Consider the following 22,845-nt stretch of genomic DNA (forward strand, 5'->3'; position numbering starts at 1 on the left):
TCCTTATTTTTCAAATTATTATTGCTGCTGCTGCTGCTGCTGTGATTGTTCTAATTGTTATCATTTTCAGCAACATCAGTTTGCTCAGATGTAAATCCCAGTTAAGTCTCTCTCTCCTAGGTAAATGTTCATCCACTTCAATTTTCAGTCATTGTCCTTGCACAATTTTTTTTCTATTCTCACAGTACTTAGGTAGCTGCTGGTTTTTATTTCATGCCAGCTGTATTTCTACAATGCCAGCTGCCCAGCCTATCAGTGGGATTTTCATCTTCCAAACATGCCACTTTCTTTTGAAAGTATGTGGAAATAATTTAATGGAACATAATTGTGAGTAGTGGGATGCCCAGTTGAGCTTAACAAGAAAGATTTGGAAGCTGAGAGGTCTTGGCAAAAGGGCATAAGTGTTGGGTTGGTTGAATTATTGAAACAAGTGCCCTGATAGGAAAGGCTAAGGCAGGTGGAGATGGACAGCGACCCCAGAATGTAATTCAACCGGTGCTCCAGCCTCTCACTTCTCCTGCCCAGGCCAACCCTCCCTTCCTCCCACCTGCTCTCCAAGCCCCGACCCAGCAGCCTGCGGGTGCTTACCCGGTCTTCTTATGGCGAACGGTGAGGTTATCTTTATTGGGAGGGCGGTCGGGCAAGAGGACTTCCGGGCGAGGGGTGACTTCCAAGAGCGGCCCGTAAGGACGGCTGCTGTTTCTGTCGTGGTCCTTGGCGCTTTCTTCGAAGAGCACTTGGCCGCTGAGCTTGTTGAAGACGATGGTGTTCATGGCTGGAGGATGGCAACGTCCTTCAGGCGAGAGCAGGACGGCTGGGTGCGGGCAGGCAGTCCCGGTCAGCGGGGACAGGCGCGCGCTGCAAAGGAGAAACCTCGGGTTACTCGGGGTTCCGGACATCATCCGACGCATCGCGGGGGGACGGGGAGGGGAGGGAAGGGGTCGAACAAGATCAAGGACGAGGACTTTTCCGCGAAGGGAGAACCTCCAGGAGCAGCTGCATTAGACGTCAGGGGCTACCAATTCCCCACGCAACAGGGCGGGAGAGAAGGGCGATCGAAAAGTCGCCAATGTTGAAGAGCGGACCACCAGTCGCTCTTCGAAACGCCCCCGCTAAACTCAACCCATCCCACATCCCGCCAAGCCATCTCGTGGCCGGTTTGATCAGAGCGAAAAGCAAACCTAGGCGCAAAGTTGCGCCTCTTCAAGCAAAGCTTACCGCTCGGAGAGAGGTGGAAACGCGGCGCGGTCCAAACCAACCGCTCTGCTGAACTACTGCGCGATTCTAATCTTCGATGCGCGTTTATGAGGTTTTTAAAGGCTTCCTTTTACAGGGCTGTTTCCATCCCTTGTGAGCATCACTCTCAGCCACCGAATCGGAGACGAAAACCCAGCATCACCTGCTTAATTTGCCGCCTTGTCCGCGAATGAGAGACGGAAGTTCTGTCTGGAGGGCAAGCGGCTTGGGCAGAAGGGCGTAGCTGATGTGATGTCTCGGGGCTCCCCTTCCCGGCTCGCGCACGGCCGGTCCTGGTCCCCGCCTCCTTTACACCTGTCTGCACGCCCCCTAGTGACAGGACCAATTCTTCCAGCGAACGAGGGACTTTCGCCAGAGAGAGTTTTCGCAATAATTGGACTGTTCCTCCCAAATACAACACACACACACACACACACACACACAGAGAGAGAGAGAGAGAGAGAGAGAGAAAGATGGGGCTAGGAAAAGGGTGACAAACAGCTCTTTTCCACCAGGATTGCGACGTCTCCATGTTGTTCAAAAATAGTTTCTCACTTGTTTTTTCTAGAACATTTTTTGGGAGGGGGGGTTGGTTGATTTCCCAATCTACAGCACAGATTTCTTGGTGTTTTCTCATCCAAGTATTACATCTGATGTAAATTTAATAATCTTTTGTGTTTCTTTCTTTCTTTGACCGAGAAGCAAACAGGTATTGCAATGGATGTCTCCGCTTTGCTAATGTAAGGCTGGGAACTTGTTTTGCCTAAGTTACACATTTATTAGTTTTTATGTATTCATTCTATTAGCTCCCCCCCCTCAAAAATAATTTACTATTAAAATGGGATAATGGTCTGTATTTTATTACTGTATTTTAATAGCAGCTTTGAGCGCTGTTTGCCAAGAAAAGGAGGGGAGGCCATTCTAAGAAATGAACAAATTCTTACAAGTACAAATGGTTGGGGAAATTTCTGCCGAAATTTGCATTATTTTTTCTTGCAAGACCACCAACAGACCTAGGACCTAAGCTGTTGCTTCAAGGACCAGAACAGAAACATTGACTCTCCCATTCCTGTGATAGAGGTTTAGAAAAACAAAGGCAATCCTGAGTATCCTCCAAACCAGACTGTGCTTGTCCCCCACTACTTTTGAGACTGCACACGCATTAAACTTCATGTGAATGCGCGGGATTTATAAATGTGTGGGACTTTTTCTCTTGTGTGCTTTAAACCACTCGAGGATTCTGTATACCAAGCTAATACATCTCCCAAGCCGAAAATATTCTGCTGTGCTCTCGATGCAGATTGGGAGGGGGGGGAGGCTAAAATTGAATATACAGTTATTCAATTAAACAACTGGGTTTAAATCAGCTTTTCTTGTCTATAAATGCGAACAACTACATAAAGGTATGCGATATGTTTATGATTTGACTTGGTATACATTCGAACTTAAGCCGGATCAGACCTTGTTAGTACTTGGATGGGAGACTACGGGGAAATCCCAGGACTGCAGGCTGAGAAATAAGGAGGGAGGGGAAAGGGAAGACTGTACTGCTCCCAAGAACATTCCATGGACGTGCCTACAAGCCACTGGAAACAGATCTCACTTTGTGATGGGAAATTCTTCAAACAAGGTCAACCTCTGCAAGTTTAGCAGAAAGCAAGACTCACTGAATTCAGTGGAATTTAGTCCCAAACAACTGCCTTTTGGATTTTAACCAAATGCTATTTCAATTTAAAACGAAACCTGCATTGGATACCATTGGTAGGTTCTCCCCCCCCCCCAAAACTTCCCCCCTCCCCTTTTCACCATTCACACACCGCAAGTTAACGCGCGCAAGTCTATGGAAAACAGGTTATATCAAACAAATAAAAGGCTGGTAATTTTTTGGCATCCCGCAGATAGGGCCATTGGTTCAAGCTCCCCGGATCCATCCGGACCAGGACCGGGGAATGCCCATAAGCGTTCACATCTTATAATTGATTAATACGGATAAAAAATGTGTGATCAAATATCACATACCTCTGAGTTTTGAAGATCAGGCTGACAGAGGAAGGTGGGCAATCAGATAGAAGAGAGAGGACCTAGAGCGGACTACGATGGAAACTACTTTAGAGGAAGAAACTGGAGTCGGGGGCGGAGGTGGGTTCTTCCCAATCAGAAAAAGAAAGACACGTGATGCTGCCTGTCCCTTTGGGTGCTCATTCCTAGAGATAAGGCTAATTACAGCTTCAGCTGCAGACACAAACCATGGCTTATTTAACCGCGTCTTATCTAATAACTATCGGTATATACAAGGTCGTTGTGAAGCAAACCAACGATAGTTGTTAGTAAAACGTGGTTCAACAAGCCATGGTTTGCATATGCAGCTGAAACTTTAACCACACATCATTCCATCCTCCAGTAGCATCCTGGTTAGCTTGTTGGTCGAACTCAGTGAGAGAGATGTCAGGACAGGAAGGGGAATAGGGGCGAAGTCTGCAAAAGATGCGCAGAAAGAGATGGAGCCAAACAAACTTGGAAAACTCGTTTCTGAAACACGTGTGGGTTATAGGTTTTGGGAGACTCGAAGGGGCCCCGTTTGAGAGGCGAGATAAGTTTATCAACTTGCCCCGCTTGAGTACATGAACAAGAAAACGAAATGTCGGCCAAGCAATAAGCGCGTTCAGATTCGCATCTACGTGTTTCTGGATGGCGGGGGGGGGGGGGAGCGGAGAGATGAAAGCAGAGTCCCGGGTGGCGTCGCCGGCCTTGTTCTGATTCATCTCGCCCTCTCCGGTGCTGCGCCCCCACCCCTTAACTCCAGCCCAACCTTTAATCTGGCAGGTTTTGCTACCTTCGCTCGCGTTCGCTTTGTCAGGACGCACTCAGACAGCTTTTCCCGGCCGGAGCTCCCTTTGGCCTCTCTGCTGACCAAAGTCACTCAAGAGATCCGCGCCAACAGCACCCCCACCCACCCACCCCTGGTGCCCTCCAGCCTCTCCATCCCAAACTTCCCCATCCTAAACTAAGCCTTCCCACCTCCAGGAATCGCGTCGCCTTCTCCCCGCTCCAAAAACGTTTGGAGTAGCCACTGTCAATATTTGCGAGGATATTTTTCAGACTCCTTTTGGACTTTATCCGCAGGGGAAAAAACACGCCATGGGTCTGCGGGTCTGCGCGGGACTGGAGCCTCCAAGGCAAGGCGACAAGCGCTACTGGGCCAAAAGAGGACAGGAACCTGCCAGCGCTGGCGCACCTGGGCCCAGAAAACAACTCTCGCGCGTTCCACAATCCCCTCCGGTCCCCAGCCCTCGCCCTCGCCCAGGTACCTGCCGGCCAGTCCTCAGAACTTTTCCCAAGATCGAATCTGACACCGCAAAGACCATCGCCGTATTTAAGCATCACACAGGACTTCCACTGGTGGGGACGCCTCAAGGATGCGACTTTTTACAAAAAGATAAAAGGAAGAAAAGCCTCCGGGCACCATCAAATTACCCCATTAAGACGGCCTCAGCTGAACCGGCGGTACTTTCCCTAAAGTTAAAGGGTAGCATCTTGGGTTGCTACCCTCGCAGGGAGCCCCAAGAACCTTCCTTTCCTCCTCTGAAGCCGCCACCACTCGAAGGCCTGGGTCTGGCTCACGTTCGCCGGACTCTTCTCTTCCCGACAAAGGCGTCCCCATGCGCTCTCCAGGTTAACCAGAGAGGTCCCCTTCCGGCAAAATCAGAAGAAGTAAGAAAGAAGCCCGTCCCTTGGGAGGGAGAAAGGGGCCATAATAATCCGATTGCAATTTGTAACCAGGGACCCAAAGCCACTGCCGAAATATAAATAGTTTCGAATAATTAATTAAGTCGAAACACGCTATTTCAAAATTTACAGCACATGAATTTCAAATATCCAGAGAACATTCAGCTTGCGAGGGTCGCTTCTATACCGTGTCTAGACCTCTCAAGTTCCTTGTTTAAGGCACAATACGAGCGGCACTTAAAAGACACGGACCATTGGCAAAGCAGAGAGAGAATAGCACGCAGGAAAAGGCGGCCGCCGTTTCCCGCAGCGGGACCCCGTTTCCGCAAAAGGTCGCCGTGAATACCATCAACCCGCTGCTCGGAAACCGCTCCTTCGCCCAGACCCCATCAACTTTCGCAGAAATGCGGATGCGCAACTCTGGAGAACAGGCGGCGCCTAACAGAAGATGCTGCGCCTCGGGTGACTCTCCTGCGGATCTGCCGTCCCAAACTCACCTAATTAGAGATGCGGCAGTTCCGCTCCCTAATGGGAGAAGGCGCAGTTCACTCGGGCCACTAAGTGGCAATGGGTTTACGAGATCAAGCCCCGGGCCTGCCCCCACCCCCGCCCCCAATTCAGTAAAAGGAAAAGGGAAAAATAAAACGCTCGCTTTCCCCTAGGATCTTTTGCGTAGTCCTCATAGTCTGTCATTGCTATTACTATGAATCTTATTAAGTTGATGTGTGCATGTGTAGGGGGCGGCGGGGCGGGGGGTGGGTAGGCAGAATCCTTCTGGCAGCTAAGGCGTCCGGACTGTATTCTCATTAATATTGTTTTTGGGCAGAGGAATCGCTCGTTCCTTGAAGGACGCGGTTCGTTTCAAAGGGGGAACCCCGAGAGAAGTCGCGCGCGCGCTAAGGCGAGCGGGGCTGCTGAGCGGCGGCGAAGCCGAGCGCTGGCGAAGACCGCGGGCGTGATGATGGACACAGCCGGCGGGTCGCATTAAGCTCTCCCTTTGGAACGGCAAAACCTCAGCGACCTTTCACCTGTAGCCCCCCGTGCCCTGCCAGGATTCCCCGCTCCCTTTCCCCCGTCGGAACCGCTGCGGACAGTACCACTATCTCTGGCAAAAGGAAGAGTGAAAGAAAACCGGGGCGGCGAGAGCTTTGCTGGTACAGAAGCACCACTTTGGTGTCCCAAGTAGAGGTTGAGGTATGTCTGCGGGGGAAGGGCCCCTTCCCTCCCGTTGCCTTGGTTCAGGTCAAGCTCGGCCAGCGCGCGCGCGTCCTCTCCCATTCCCGGGGATGCCTCCAGCGGTCAGTACCTGGCGGCTGTTGGGAGCTGCGGTTGCTGCGGGGCCGGGATTCGGTCTGACTGCGTGCTTGTTCGTTGGTTTGCTTGCCTCCGCTCTCCCCTTCTCCCATCCCAGCTCCCGCCACACGCTTTCGGCACGCACACCGCTCGCGAGAGTTCTCGCCCCGCGGCGGCGGAGGAGGCTGCTCGTCTTTATTGTCCAGACTCGAGCGCCCTAGCCCGGGAACGTGAATAGCCGCGTCTTCTCATGTTTCCCCTTTGGCTAGCTCAGTCTGCGAACATCGTACTATTGTCGTATCCAGCTTCCGGGGCCGCGGCGGTCTGCGAACCCCGCGGCGGTGTCTGTCAAAAGGACAGGGAGGGACCGAGGCGCGGTGGAGAGCGCGGCGGGATCGCGGACCGACCGATCCTTTCACGGAGGAGGAATCCGCGGTGGTTGGATGCCCTGAGGCGACTCCTGTCTTGTCCGAGGCGGACAAAGGGCGAAAAGAAAATTAAACATGGTCTTTCTGGTACATAGAATTATTTGCCAGGAGGTTCAAAACTCTGAAAGAGAGACGAGAGATACTTCACTGTATCGCAGTAGCCTTTCCGACCTAAGTACCTTCCAGATCGCCTTGGGCACCATGGGCCATAATCCCCAGTCATTCTAAAAGATGAAGAGCAACATAAATATGGGAATCCTAAAAGCTGCAGTCTGGGAGAGACCCAGTCTGGAAAGACTGGCAGGAGGGATTGCCCAACTACTGTTTGCTTAACAGTGCATGGCCACTCCGAAGTAACCTTATTCAGTTTAATGCTACCTGATCCCAGAAGGTGCAAGATCCTGGCTTCTTTCACCTCAAAAGAGATAAATCAGAACAAGTTAAATACACAGATTTATGGAGGAAGCTGGTGAATCCTGCGAGGTTGTAACTTGTTTCTACATACCTTACACTGATTTGTGAGCCCATTGGAAAGATAAGGGAAGTCTTGGACAAAGTAGCATATTCTGCTCATTTTAGAGATGGAATGAATGGAGGTTGAAACAACCCAAAGTGATCTAGGGACTCAAGTCATTTAGCAACACCAAAGGGTCACTTGTCACCAATCTTCATCTATTAAGGAGGTGGACAGTAGAGATCTGTCTTTCCACACAATTATTTGTTCATTCATAAGTCTATTTGACAAGGGCACCATTACTGTATGCCTAAATCTAGTATGTCCTCCAAAATATAAAGATATTTTGAGTATGACTCTGTTTGGTAGGCCTGCACACACTTGCTTATACTGGATTTATAGATATAACACATGTGTTGTAACATGAATACAAGTTCTTCCAATTAAAGGTTAAATCAACATTTCCCAACTTGGTGCACTTCAGATATGTTGGACTTCCATGTCTGCAAAGCCTGGCTGAAATACAGGCTTAAAACATTTTGAAGTTTCCCCAGAAATGATGACAAATCATCAAGTTCCAAAAGGTGGGATAAGAGGCAGGGGGAATAAAAGTATTAGACTTCAGGGACCTGGGTGGGGGGGAATGAGTTTAACTGAAAAACCTTTACTTGACTTCCTTCAAGAGTTGTTCTTAAGTTGTTTCTACCAAGTCCACTGGTGGGTGGGAAAGTTGGTTCGAAGTAAAGCTTGACCGATCAGCAGATAAATAGCATATGGACTACCATTGACTGAATTCAGCAGCTCCACTAAATTAGATACTGTATTATTTAATGTATATCCTACTTGCCTCCAGAAGCAAAGAGTGGCTTTTACAGAGATCTCAATTTTTTCCTTCATAGCAATGCAGTGGAGTAGCTTGGATGAAAGGGTGGGACTATTCTTGAATCATTCTAATCAGCTTTAATAAAGAAAAGAGAGAAAGAATTGGGCATCAGTTGAAAAAAAGGCTGTGATCCTAAATGCACATGTTTATAAGTAGCCCCAATGAATTCACTAGGATGAGTAAACTCTCATAGGAGTGGAAAGTTCCATCTTAGTTTTCCAAAGTGAGAAAATCCTGATGAAGTCCTTGCATGCGATTTGATGCTCTTCTCAAGGAGCAATCCAAACTGGCCCAAGGTCAGCCAACTGGCTTTGTGCCTAGGATGGGACTAGAACTCAAGGTCTTCTGGTCTCCTAATTCAAAGATTATATGGATTGTTCAAAACATTTCCCGCCACCCTCCCCTGCAATATAAAACCAAAATATATAAAAGTAGCTTGATTGTGAGATGGGAGGCAAATAAAGAAACAAATAAATACATAAATAAACAAATCACTTTATTCTGGGATACAAGAGTTTATTCTGCAAAACTGGTGGATGTATGACTATTTCCCACATTAAATAATAAATATATTTACTTTATGTTGAACAAATGGAACTTAAAATCTTTCAGATTACAATAATATTTTCAAATAGTACATAATGTACAATAGCTCCCTCTTCTCATGCAATGCTTTCTCTGCCAGTTTCCCAGTTATTAGACTATTATTACTTTTAATTCAAATTAGGAGTTTTGGGAAAATTGGCAGTAGTTTTTTATTTTCAGCAGCCTGGTCCATAATTATTCAGTTTGCTGGAGAGGCTTAAATTAGCCAATGTGTGGAGTAAATAGGAAAGTGCACAACGATGTCTGATAGCAGTTTATGAGAAATGAATTATATATCTTGAGCTCACAATTATAAATAAATGAGTGTAAATATTATATATTAAAGTTTTAATATGCTAGTATCTACACTGTTCTAAGGAGAATTTGGTACCAATTATGTCTTTATGTATTCAATCAATCTTTATAGGCAATCATCTGAACCAAGTGATTCTGGGCAGCTGACAATTCTGAAACTATATAACAGTTAAAACAATTTAAAACAATAAAAACATCCAAACAATAAATACATACAGGCGCCAAAATAATTAACCAACTAATGTTAAAGTCACAAGATGGAGCGCTGAACACAATTTAGGTACACAGCCAAATTCTTAAAGCCTTACCAAATATCAACAGAGTTGGGGCATTTTAATTTCTAAGGGGGAATATTCTACAAAGGAGGGGATATAGCAGAAAAGGCCTGTCTTTTAGTATCTGCCAATTTATACTCTTTGGATTAAGGGATTTGCAGCATACCCAATCTGCTGGATCAAATTGGATGAGTAGAAACTAATTCCCACAACACTGTCAAACTATTTACTAGGACTGTATTACTATTATTATTTTTCTCATCCTTCCTATTACCTATCTCCTCCCACTTATGACTACAACCTTGTTGTTTGTATCTCTACAATTTATATTGTTTTTTGTTTCTTAGTATGATTTGATTGCTTATTAGTAACCCATGACTATCACTAAGTGCTAGTGATTTTGATGAATATATATATATTTCTTTTTATGTACACTGAGAGCATATGCACCAAAGACAAATTCCTTGTGTGTCCAATTGCACTTGGCCAATAAAGAATTATATCTATAAATGTTTTGAAGTCAATTCATCTAACTTTTAAATGTTACTATTATCATATTTTCAAATGATTCTGTAGGTTTTTAAAAGCAAAAATATATCCAGTTCATAAAAGGTCACTTTCAGTTTTAAGGGGAAAGATATAGGACATTAACAGAAAAAAAAATATAAGAGTGTATTGTTTAAACTGGTATTCCATACTCTTCTTTAATACTTCCTTGAAGCAGAATATTTATTGTGCTACTTCTGGAAGTGGAATATTTCTTTCATTCACCCTATCTTATTTAAACATTTTCTTGTTTTGGTTTTCATTTGTTTTTTTCCATGAGCATGCTCATTTCCTGAGTTTACTACACAAGATCCATGTCTCAAGTGCTAATATTAAATGTTGGGACAAGTTGTGTAGATTTCCCTTCTAATTTGGCTGTATCCATACCGTGTGCCAATCATATATTTCTGTGCAGTAAGCTGGCAGAGCTTACTGATGTTGAGTCCTGTCGTTGGGCAGTAAAAGCTGACTCTGATTTACCAAAAGATGCTAGACGCTGCCGTTCCAAAATTTGAATGAGATCCTGGAACATTAAATAATTATATGAGATTTAAACTCTGAACTTGTGTTTTGAAAGGTCCTGATGACCTAGTTCTTCACCCAGGCATTTGGTAAATAAGAATGAAGGCCGTTTTTCGTTGTCTTTGTTCCCATCTTTGGTTATCTCTGCCATCTTTGTTCCTTTTCCTTTTGCGCTGTTTGTTTTAAACTGCCCAGAATATTTTTACTAAGGTTGGTCGCACAGTCAGCCAGATGTTTAGACTGGATTTGGCATTTTTATCCACCAACTGAGTTCTCCCCAAGGACCTGGGATAGGCAGTTAATAATGTTAAAGGGTGCAGGATGTAAGTTGTTCCAAGTAAAACTGAATTGACCAATGGTAATTCTGTCAGTGCTCATCATTTTCAAGTGGTACTGCAGATGTTTTGAGATTGCAACCACGGTGTCTATTAAGATTGATTAAGATTTCTTTCTTTGTCTTTCTTATCGATAACTGTTAGGTCTGGAGTGTTATGTGGCAAATGTTTGTCTATCTGAGCTCTAAAGTCCCACAGCACTTCAGCTTCTTCATTTTTTATTACTTTGTCTACTTAATAGTACCACTAGTTCTTGCTTGCAGGCAAATAGTTTTTTTTTTGCAGATATTCAAATGCATCATTGTGGTTCCTTTGTCAAGCTGTTATTTGCAATCTATGTGATTACTTTGCAACAACTAACCAGGTGATCCACTGTATCTTCAGGTTCTTTGCAGAGATGGCACTTGCTGCCTGTTGCTTCTCAAGATTTGGTCTTGTTCCCAAGATTGGATCTTGTGCAGCCAGAATTAGCCTCCCTATCTCTCTCTCTTTTCTTTTAACTTTCCTGCTTTTAGCCATTGCCTAGTCTTGTTCTACTTTGCCTTTGTGTACTCACCATGGAATACTTTGCCTTGCCATGTATCTTTTCCATTTTTGTTTGGCCTTTCTTACAGGCCACCCTGGCCTCTTTGGTATTCAGTAAGCCTCCTTGGAGTATTAGTTTCAGGACAGGGGTGAAATCAACTTAACTTTGCTATCAGTTCGCAAATGTGAGCGCGTGTAGAGCGTCAAAAATGGGATATGATGATGTCCAGGTGGGTGGGCGGAACCTCCCGCTACCACCGCTACCCGTTAGCCCAAACCGGGTAGAACTGCCTGAATTGCACCACTGCTTCAGGGCATCTTCACTGTCCTTCAGCTATTCTAATGTCCATTTTGCTTTTTCAATTATCTAGCATGTTAGCAACATCCCGTGCCCATCTATGCTCTTTTACTTGTCATATACCATCGAATGTATCAGCATCACTCTGTTCTTATTATTATTGTTATAATTATTTAATCAAGCTCGCAGCCTGCTCACAGATACTGGTAGTGAATTGTACCTCTGTGACTATTTGTCATTGTCACCCAATTCCATTGGAACCTGACGGAGTTGACAACACTTTTCTTTGCTGGTAGAATAGTAACACTTGATTGTACTTCCAGGCAGATGGACTTCCCAATGAGTCAGAAGTCTTGTTTATTTGATCAGCCTTTTACTTCCAGGATGCTTTGCACGTTGATCAACCTTCTCCAACTTCGCCATCTCTCTTACCTGAGAGTAAACTTCTATAAAGCCCAGGCAGATGACTGAAAGCTGGAAATTCTAAGGATTGCAGGCTTAACATAGCTGAAGGAGAACAGGTTGGGATAGCTGGGCAGATAGTGGCCACAGATGAACATTCAAATACTGAATCAATCTCATTACTGGATTGAAAAGAAATTTAAGAAGAGATAAAGATGGATGAGGGGCTCAATATTTGAAAATCAAATTGAAAAAGAAAATGCAAACAAAAGTTGTGCAGAAAAAAGGTATGCCCAAAATAACAGTGGAGGAGCAAGGGAAATTGGCATCAGTGCAATTTTAAGATCCACCAAATAATCCCATATAACATTTTGCTGTGGACAATACATTCTCTATTCATTTCCCTATTGCATTTCTTAAATCACCATTTGAAACAAATTTGTTAATGAAAACAAGATTAACTCCTGTTTCTATTTTCAGAACTTGTTTAACATGGGATCCAGAATAGAGACATGTTTTTAATTAATAGTACTTACCAAAATGGCATTAAAAACCAGTTTCTAACTGTGGCCCATTTACTGTATATATCTTCCTCTCCCTCAATGTGGAGGGGGGGGCATGAGTAGGAGAGTTCACTGGGGGGAAAATTACTCAGAGCTATGAAAGGTTTGTGGAAAAGTGATCCATATTCAAGGGCTTGAATTAATGAAGCCACACATAAAGGCAGAAATTTTTAGACAAGGTTTACTATGGGCTCTTACACAATAGGCCAGGAAACCAAGCAACAGCCCTACAACAAGTCTGCCATCAGTTATACTAGAAAGTTGATATAAGAACATATACTCCCCAAGTGTGGCTCTGTGCCTCCAAATTAGTTGTTGTACCCCTTTGGCTCACTAGCCAAAATAAATACATCAATAAATGACAATAAAAGACTTCAGTTCTGCATTCATGCTATCCAGAGGATTTATACTTCCCCTTGACCACAGTATATGCAACACCTTTAAATTCAGAATGTTAGTGTCACTAATATAATATTTTCCCAAATTCCAACTTAATAGTTTTTGATTGGATCATATTTTTAGTTTTGAAATGTTTCAAGACTTTTGTTTTAGGATTATAATTATTTTGTTAGAATACTACATATTAATATTTAGGTTGTTACCTGAGATTATATTCTCTGATGTATTCTGTTCTTTTATTCACCTTCGTTTGTTAATCCGTCTCTGCTTTGTGCTGACCAACCAAAAGGCCAGAAACTTCCCAAAACAACAATGGTTCTTCAGAACCTACTAAAGTAAAATGTGATTGGCTGCTTTATGGCTCAACACTTTGCAGCCAGTATGGCTATTTTAGTGTAGTGTGATAATCCAATTGGGTTAGTGCAGTAAATTATATCGAAGCAAACCAGGATTTCGTGCAAGACAACCAACCAGATGAAAGTAGTCAACTTCATTTTAACTTAGCATGGTGCACGAACAGAGCCTATTCAGTCCATTTATAATTGTGTGAACTATAAATACACAAAAATAGGTCAATGGAATAAATCATAGTTAAGTAGAAGCATATAGCAGGAAGGTAGTATCCACTGATGGCATCAGTTATCAATACAGGTACATAGTGATAAATAACATCTACTTGCCATTAAAAAAATGACAATTAAAAAGACCAAAACAGCTACTCATGGGCAACCAATACCCAGATGATCAGCAATTAACACCAAGATTAACATTAGATTACAATAAAGAAGCAAGAAGCTACCAACTCAGAGAAACAAGCCCAGTGAAGAAACTACCTAATCAATTCCAACAAAACACTGACAGGGTAAGGCAAAAAGAGAGCAAGCCCTACTCCCTTACTACACTGATGATGTTACTTAATTAGGTAGCAAAATGTCTGCAAGAAAACAAACTTAGAGAGCACCAAGGACATTCAACATCAAGCTACAAATATTTTCATCTATAGGCCAATAGCTTCCATCACCAAAATACGTAATTCTGTGAAGGAAGTCAGAAGTCTGAAGTATCTAAAACTCAGTCCTTTTGTTTAGGATTGCCCAACCTGAACCTTTAATAATAGGTGTGGAACTCAAAGCTTGAAAGGCTCCCTACAAGCTTTGGAAAAGTTTTAATACATTTTTAAAAATTTCTGGACATTGCAATGAGAAAAATCAAGACTGTTCAGCTTAAAATATAATTCAGAATACTGTTGAAGAAGGTTGGTGTGTGTGTGTGTGTGTTTGCTGTCCCTCTTTTATTCTAAATAAAATAGTAGCGTTCTTCTCTTCCACAAATTGAGCAACAAGTATGAAAGTCCCTCAGGAATTTCAGCACGCTTGACAAAAACACATGATGGGTAATAAATGATTGTGGGTGAGAGGCTGGTTAATAACCAGTGAGAGAGGAACCCCTGTAACTCTCAAAATATACCTCTCAGCCAACCCAACATAAGCTAAGTTGTTTACTACTTTAACCATGACACCTAGTGGGGAAGCACTATAAAATGAAAACCAGGACATGGCATATGAGTAACAGTGCTAATTTGCTAATAATTAGAAAAGATAAAGGCAAATGACTATTCTTAATAAAAAAGTAAAGAGGTGAGAACTGAACTTTGTATATCATTTCATCCATTGGAGCAGACATGACTGTGCTATTAAATGTAGCTATTTTATTCCCAGTTGAACTCCATTTATTGGCTAAGGGATTTTAAAACTTATTTTAATAGCAAGCAGCAGCACCAATATATCTTTACTGGAATTGAATTACAACAATTTTTATTCAGTGCATTGTGGCAAGGATTAACTTGTATAAATCTTACTACTTATTGCAAACTCTTTGCACTGAAGACATGTCACAACAGCTGTTACCGGACAGTCTCTAAATATGTCAAAGACCCACAGTGTGCTTATTTCAAACCATAATGTAGTTGGCAATCTACATTATGGATGGCTTTTCACATCATAGTAAGCCAAGCACACCACATTATGGCTTAGTGTGACTTGTGAACTTACCACCCTGGTTTGTGATTTACTGTATTCAGCAAACTAGTCGATTGTGGTTTATTCAAGAAATAAATCATAGTTAAGCAAACTCTGGCTTAGCAGGATGTGTGACTCTGGTCTATCGTTTGGAATGCTAGTATAGTATAATTCTCATTCTAAACAAGGAACAGGACAATGGAAAAGAGCCATAAAAAGTCCAGGAGAGTATTAGTTTTATTCACCAAATGTTCATACATTTTCAAACAGATGATATATAAAAATATATTTATTTTGTTCCATCTTAAGGAAGCCTTATTGCAATATTCCCTAGTCTGATGTTTTTCAGATGTATTTGCTGGAAATTCTCCCAAAGTTTAGGACTATGTATAAATCAGTCAGTTACCATAAAGCTGACTGAGAGTTCTTAAGCAATGAAACGTTCTGCTTTCTGAGGTTTTGGGTGCTCCATCACTGCAAGTTTTCAAGAAAAACTGGTTGGCTGTTTATCCAGAATAGTATAAGGTTTTCCCTGCACTGGGCAAGAAATAGGACTAGAAGACCTCCAAGGCTCCTTCTAACCCTATGATTCTAGGTCCCTGATAAACGTCTCACCAGAAATCTCATTCCAACACCTCCACCTGCTCAACAGGATGGCAACTCCGGTTTATTGTTATTGTTTTAAGTAAGGGTTTCTAAGTGTTTTATGAAAGCAAAATATTATGATGAGTGCCTGCAGGGTGGTGAGGCATTCTGAAAGAAGGAACAGAGTTTTGCAAAGTTCCAAGTTATAAATCATTCCTTCTTTCATCAGCCTGTTCTCTTCTGGCTGCTAGTTATCTAACAAGGTGCTGAACCTGGAAGGGGGAAAAAGTGACAGAGTGACAGGTCCCGCCAAGTGGGCCTTTATAAAATGTCTAAAACCTAGTAATCTTTTATGCAATTCCAGCATCGTTGCATGAAAGCTTGTGAAGCAATGCTCTCTCGGTGAAAAACAGAGCCGTCTATTAAAGACTCAGCCAAGAACTCCTATGGTATAGAACCTGAACTGGCTGATGTCATTGATTTATTACAAGAACTTCCTGGTTCAGCCTGGTATTCCATCTCTTTGACATCTGCATCGTTGTGTTCTGCTCAGCATCCATCCCTCATTTCCCGTGGTTTGTTTGACTTTCCTCTTTCCTTTGCTTTCCTTCTGACTTCTGTCCATGTATAAAGCAACAAAGATATCAAAATCATCTCATGAATTTAATATTAAGAATTCCACACTTTCACAAGTATGCCTTCAGTAAAGCATGGTATGTGTATCGAAAATCTCTGTACTGTTTGAGACCTTGTTAGGGTGCGTTAAAACCCGAAGAACCATCATTTAGATCCAGAACGGTGCGGGATCTTTTTATACCAACAAGAGAAAACATTCACCTCATTTTTTTTTTACTATGCTATTTCAATTATTTACTGGATGGGTTCTAGCACACTAAAGATAGTTCTCTCAGAGGTGCTTTTCCAAAAGGCAATGGGTTTTTTGCCCTTGAGAGAGAAAATGTTTCACTTCTCATCCAAGAAGCTTCATCAGGTGTTTGTAAAGATTGTTCCTTTCTGTGAATCTATTCAAATCATTGTTTATGGCTTAGAATACAATAAATATTGACTATTGAATAAAAAATGACTTATTATTATTATTATCAATAAGGCCCCCCTCATCCACGATCTAATTTTGGAGGGGGTGCCGGACCTCGCAGGAATAACCGAGACCTGGTTGGGCCACGAGGGTGGTTTACCCCTCGTGGAAATGTGCCCGCCAGGTTATCGAGCATTTCACCAGCCTTGGGCCCAGGGAAGGGGCGGTGGGGTAGCAGTGATTATCCGGGAAGACTTAGAGCCGAGAGAGTTCACTGTGCCACAGACATCCGGGTGTGAGTCCCTTGTCGTGAGATGGGGCCCAGGGAGGCAGTTGGGCCTGCTGATAGTATACCTGGCTCCTCGCTATACGTCAGCGGCCCTGCCTGAACTCCTCGAGCTGATCTCATCGGTGGCGGTTGAGACCCCCAAACTGTTAGTGATGGGGGATTTTAATCTGCCGTCGATGGGAGAAGCGTCTGAGGGGGTTCGGGAGTTCATGGCTTCCATGACAGCCATGGACCTGACCCAGTTAATTCAGGGCCCTACTCATGAGGGAGGCCACACGCTGGACCTTGTCTTTGTCTCTGGCCAATGGACGAGTGATCTGGGAATAGGGGATCTAGCTATTATTCCCCTGTCATGGTCGGATCACTCACTTCTCCGGCTTGACTTCCCTGGTGCTACCCCCCACCGCGAGGAGGCGGAACCGGAAGGCATTAGATGGTTCCGCCCCAAGCGCCTGATGGAACCAGATAGGTTCCAGACGGAGCTTGGGCCACCTCCTGTGGATCTGACCCGCCCTCGAGTAGAGGACCTGGTAGACGCATGGAACAGTGCGACTGCCGGGGCCCTAGACCGGGTGGCGCCTTTGCGGCCTCTCCTGCGGCGACAAACCACCCTGGCCCCTTGGTTTACTGAGGAGCTAAGGGTGATGAAACGCCACAAGAGACGCCTAGAGAGTCGTTGGAGATCCTCCCGTTCCGAATTTGACCGAGCACAGGCACGAGCCTATTTGAGGACGTACCTTGTGGCACTAAGAGTGGCCAAACGTCAATATTGTGCCGCTCTTATTGCGTCCGCAGATAACCGCCCTGCCGCCCTGTTTCGGGTGACTCGCTCCCTCTTGTTTGAGAGACCGCGGGAAGCCCCTTTACAGGGCAGAGCAGAGGAGTTTGGGAAATATCTACAGGACAAAGTCGCTCAAATCCGGATGGGATGGGCCCCTTTCAGTGGTCCAGTAGAGACGCCCGTGGCGAGTCTTGAGGGACCGCTTTGGGAGGAGTTTGACTCGGTTGCCATCGAGGATTTGGACAGGTTGCGTGGATGTCTGCGACCCACCACATGTTTATTGGACCCGTGTCCCTCCTGGCTTGTACTGGCATCCTGGGAGGTTACGCGCGACTGGCTCCTGGGCCTAGTGAACGCTTCGTTGGGTGAGGGATCTCTACCGGCCGCCTTGAAAGAGGCGGTGGTGAGGCCCCTGCTCAAGAAGCCTTCCCTGGACCCAATGGACCTAGCCAATTATCGTCCTGTCTCCAACCTTCCTTTCTTAGCGAAGGTTGTAGAGAATGTGGTGGTACAGCAGTTCCCTCGTCACCTGGAGGAAAATGATTATCTAGACCCGCGCCAGTCCGGCTTCCGACCCGGGCACAGCACGGAGACGGCCTTGGTCGCATTGGTTGATGATCTCTGGAGGGCCAGAGATAGGGGTTGTTCCTCTATCCTGGTCCTATTAGATCTCTCGGCGGCGTTCGATACCATCGACCATGGTATCCTGTTGCACCGGCTAGAGGGGCTGGGAGTCAGGGGCACCATTTTACGGTGGTTTGGCTCCTACCTCTCTGACCGGACGCAACGTGTGTTGGCAGGGGAGCAGAGTTCGACCCGGAGGTCACTCACATGTGGAGTGCCACAGGGATCGGTGCTCTCGCCTCTCCTGTTCAACACATACATGAAACCGCTGGGCGAGATCATCCGTGGCTTTGGGGTGGGATATCATCTGTATGCTGATGATACTCAGCTATACATTTCCACCCCGAACCACCCCAATGAGGCCGTCGAAATGATGTCCCGGTGTTTGGAGGCCGTACGGGTCTGGATGGATGGCAACCGACTAAAACTCAACCCTTCCAAGACGGAGTGGCTGTGGCTTCCGGCCCCCCGGTTCAACCAGGTGCTTCCATCTCTGGCCATTGGGGGCGTGCAACTAGCCCCCATGGAACAGGTGCGCAATTTGGGCGTCCTCCTAGATGCCCGGCTGTCCATGGATGACCATGTAACAGCCGTGGCTAGGGGGGCGTTCCATCAGGTCCGCCTGATGCGCCAATTGCGCCCCTTATTGGACCGGGATGCCCTACGCACAGTCACCCATGCGCTAGTGACGTCTCGCCTGGACTACTGCAATGCTCTCTACATGGGGCTTCCCTTGAGATGCACTCGGAGACTACAGTTGGTCCAGAACGCGGCCGCGCGGGTGATTATGGGGAGGTCTAGATACTCCCCTGTAACACCTCTCCTGCGCGAGCTGCACTGGCTTCCTGTGGTCTACCGAGTGCGTTTCAAGGTTTTGATTATGATCTTTAAAGCGCTTCATGGCATAGGACCTAGTTACATGCAGGATCGCATCCTGCCCCACACATCCCTACGACCAATTCGCTCACACAGAGAGGGACTTCTCCGGGTGCCGTCCGCCAAACAGTGTCGGGGGGCGACATCCAGGAGCAGAGCCTTCTCTGTGATGGGCCCAGCCCTGTGGAATGACCTCCCCCGTGACATCAGGATTATTTCCGATCTCCGCTCCTTCCGTGTACAGTTGAAGACCCACCTCTTTCAATCATCCGGCCTGGCTCAACCGTAATCTTTTCATATTCCTCCTGACTGTCTTTTTTAAATTTTAAATTTTTATTGTATATTGGATTTTTTATTAGACGGGGCATGTTAATGGTTTTAATTTGTCTTAATGTTTTAATCTATTACCTCCTCCGTGCATGTATGTCTTTGTATATATGTATGTTTATATATGTCTTAGTGTACGCCGCCCCGAGTCCTGCCCGGAAAGGGAGCGGCTAATAAATCCAAATTTATTATTATTATTATTATTCAGCTAACCATCCACCAGCAAATCATGGATTAGTAAACACATCAGGAGAGGCTTTATCATCAGTTACAAAACATGCATTTCTGAAACTGATGAGGCTGAGCATTCATTTTACCTCATTGGAAGGTTCCCTAGTTAGTTTTTAGAAAACAGACACATTTTCAAACTGCTAATTGGGCAATGCTATTTTTGTTTTATGTGGAACTTAGAAACATTTTTCTAAATAAATATGTTGGAATTTGGTATTATATTTTGCAGGTTACCATTATCTCACTATTACAATTATCACTATCACCACCTTTTATTATTATAGAGAGATTTTTAGACTGTACCTGGCATTTTTTATTCAATTGTTGAATCCTTCCCAAGGACTAGGGATAGGCAGATGTTATTGATGATGGTAAAGGTATAGTCACCGAATGTAAGCTGTTCCAAGTAAAGCTGCCTTTTGTAATTGACAGGTGAGATTTTGTCAATACGGATCGTATTCAATTGGTGTTCCCAATGTTTTGTGATTGCACCCAGGTGGTAGTATCTTTGGTTTTTTTTTTTTTTGCCAGAATCATTCTATTTCTATTTGCAGTTTTTTTTTTATTTTGCAATTTTCTCCAGTCTTTCTCCTCTATTCTGCTGTTTCTAGGTACTGCCATGTCCTCTAACCAGATTTTTTTTTGGTCTTTCTTACCAACAATTTTAAGTCTTGACTGTTATGAGGCAGGTGCTTGTCTATCTGAATTCTAAAATTCTAGATCACTTTAGCATCTTCATTTTCTACTCCTTTGTCTATTTTGGTACTACCAGTTCTTGCTTCCGGGGCAAATGGTATTTCTTGCAGATGTTCCAAGGCACTATTGTTGCTACTTGACTTGCCATTGTTTATAGCTAGTCTGGGCAATCTTCTTGCAGCACTATGATTATTTAACTAAACAATTCAAACATGAAATCAAGCGTTAAGTGCCAAAATGCTTTTCTATGGACATCCTATCATCTGCATCCTATTGTCAACTTCTTCACACAAATTGTATGCTCTGTCAACCCAGTTTGGCTTAAATACTTATTTAATGACTGGGGTATGAACATAAATTGCCAAAGTTTAGCCAAACAATTTTTCAAATAAAATTGAACAATCTGCTAAAATTATGCAGTTAGCATGCATAATACTTATTCTAAGCACTGCTTTTTTGGTAACTATAATTTGACACCATCCCTTAGGAAGAGACAGCACCACCTCTTGTTACTGTTGGAGAAATACAGACTGTCCAACAGGGTCAAACGTTTCCTTAAAGAACAGACAGCCATCCACCCTTTCCTTAGAAGTTAATAAGGCAGCCATTGTTTTAGCGAGCTTCAAAATTAAATAGAACAATGATCTGTAATATGATAGTCTAAGACCATTAATTAAAACCAGAACTACATACCTGACATTCATAACAGGGCAGGGTGAGGAACATATTCACATGGCCCTATGAAAGGATTGTCTGTGGTGGTAGCTCAAAAACAGGTTGAGGAGGATACATTCCTTCACAACAGAAAATAATCCAGGGAGTAGGGTTACACATGTTGTAGATGGAAAGAAGGATCCAAAATGTTTTGGATGACATTCTAAACATAAAGAGGTCAGTCTCAAGATGGGCTCGGGGTTTGGTCATTGCATCTATGCAGTTTCCTTGGCTCTGAATTGGAAATGTTTGTCACTACCTTCTTTAGTAAACTTTTCTTTTATTCAAATTCTCAGTGAGCATCTTGTACTACATATGCTGCCAAACATTTTAAGTGGAAGCGTGTGCACTTCAAGTATATAGTAGTTGTGTTTAATTTTTATACTTCATTCTAGTAAACAGGGGGCCCTGAGAATATTCCTGTGTGGCCTGAAACAAGGGTTATGAAAAGCTATGTATGTGATTCTCCCATCCTTTTTACCCTTCTCTGAACTGCACTCATTTCTCTGTTGACACAACAGCCACAAGCAAAGTGCTGAATTTAAATTCAAAATTGAGATATCAAATTTCTTGCCTTTATCCCTGATGGTGCACCCTCCAGGATTTGAATGTGTTTGTTTGAAGGTTGAATTAAAACATAACCATAAATGGACCCAAGTTATCAAAACTGTTCCTAAAATTCTTCACAGCAAGTAGGCTAACCCATTCATCAGATTTTCTCCAAACTACTTAAGTGTTTGAGGCTCCGTTCCTATGCAAATACCAGGAAAGAATATACACAAACACCATTTTCCTTCCCTCTCATGTTTGTTTTCCCAAACAGGATGAGAGGAACACAAAAGAGAATTGTTCATTGAGGAATTAAAACAGAAACAGTGCCACATAAGAATTTAGGGAGCTCATAAGGAAGGAACACTTGGGCTGATTGCACCAGACAATGAACACATTCTCTGTTGGATACTATTTTTTCTATTAGAAGCAGAAGGCGCAGTGGCAGCCTGAGGGTCCATTTAATATATGAGCAACTTTTTTTCAGAGGAATTATTTTCACTGCAGCTAAAAAGTGCTTCGGCGTTAGCTGTTAGCATCTCATTTCTTGAATTAAAATGAGAATTGTTAATCAGGCATGAACAAGTAGCAGGCTAGGGGCTGTATCTTAGGCCCATCTTTTATCCCAATACTGTGATATTTGCTTTACTCACATGGCATTCTCTCCGATACGACCCCTGGGAACTATAATTCCCTTTTACTCGCCATTTTCAGTGATAGCTGTTTCCTGAGGGGACTGACTTATTTGTGTGCTAATTTAGTGACATAAAACTTGATAGCTCACCATGGAGATTGGGTTTAAAGTGAGAGAACTTTTTTGGCAAACCTTTTTTATATCTTTATCTCAAATAGAGGTGTTGGGGGGGCTGTAGAGAATTTGCAGGCAGCTATGAAACATCATCCAACCTTGATTTTTATACCTGTAAATGTATTTATCAGACTTTGTCAAAAACTGAAGATTGGCATAGTGGCATGTGGATGAAGGAGAAACTCAAACTATAAATATATTCAATTCCACTAAGCATATAAATGCATTGGCCTCTATTAGAGGCTTAATTACCTCCACAAAGAAATCTGCATTCTTGAATAGCAGCTCAGCAGCCTGACCTCTTTCAACTTCCTTCCACAATTGCTTTCTATAGACTGCTTATGTCACACACTCAAGTTAAAAACAGAAATGATGAAATGAATGTTATGTTTTTTTGTTTCAGCTGTTGCTACTTTTCTCATAACAATCATCACAAGACACAAGGCACTAGTTCGCCTTGTAAACACAGTATATAATTTATTGTGTGCGGCCAATGTGCAGTAATGCGTCTTCCTCTGTAATGCTT

At 43.8% G+C, this 22,845-nt stretch overlaps 1 protein-coding gene across 3 annotated transcripts in view; it reads right to left on the minus strand.

Moving 5' to 3' along the window:
* Window positions 1–22,845, minus strand: part of LOC309401940 (homeobox protein Mohawk-like) — a 188,594-nt gene that overhangs the window by 59,353 nt on the left and 106,396 nt on the right. Inside the window, exons 1-2 of one of the 3 annotated variants that reach the window (XM_081971319.1) lie at window positions 6,269–6,369; window positions 589–858 (exon numbers count right to left, since the gene is read on the minus strand). In XM_081971319.1, the coding sequence (XP_081827445.1) occupies window positions 589–773 (185 nt within the window). In that variant the 5' untranslated portion in view covers window positions 774–858; window positions 6,269–6,369. Of the gene's footprint in view, window positions 1–588; window positions 859–1,218; window positions 1,414–6,268; window positions 6,370–22,845 lie in introns of those variants that run through there. The other 2 variants (XM_081971320.1, XM_081971321.1) reach the window with 2 other exon arrangements.

This window comes from Natrix helvetica, assembly GCF_964273705.1.
Source record: "Natrix helvetica genome assembly, chromosome: Z".
Lineage (NCBI taxonomy): Eukaryota > Metazoa > Chordata > Lepidosauria > Squamata > Natricidae > Natrix > Natrix helvetica.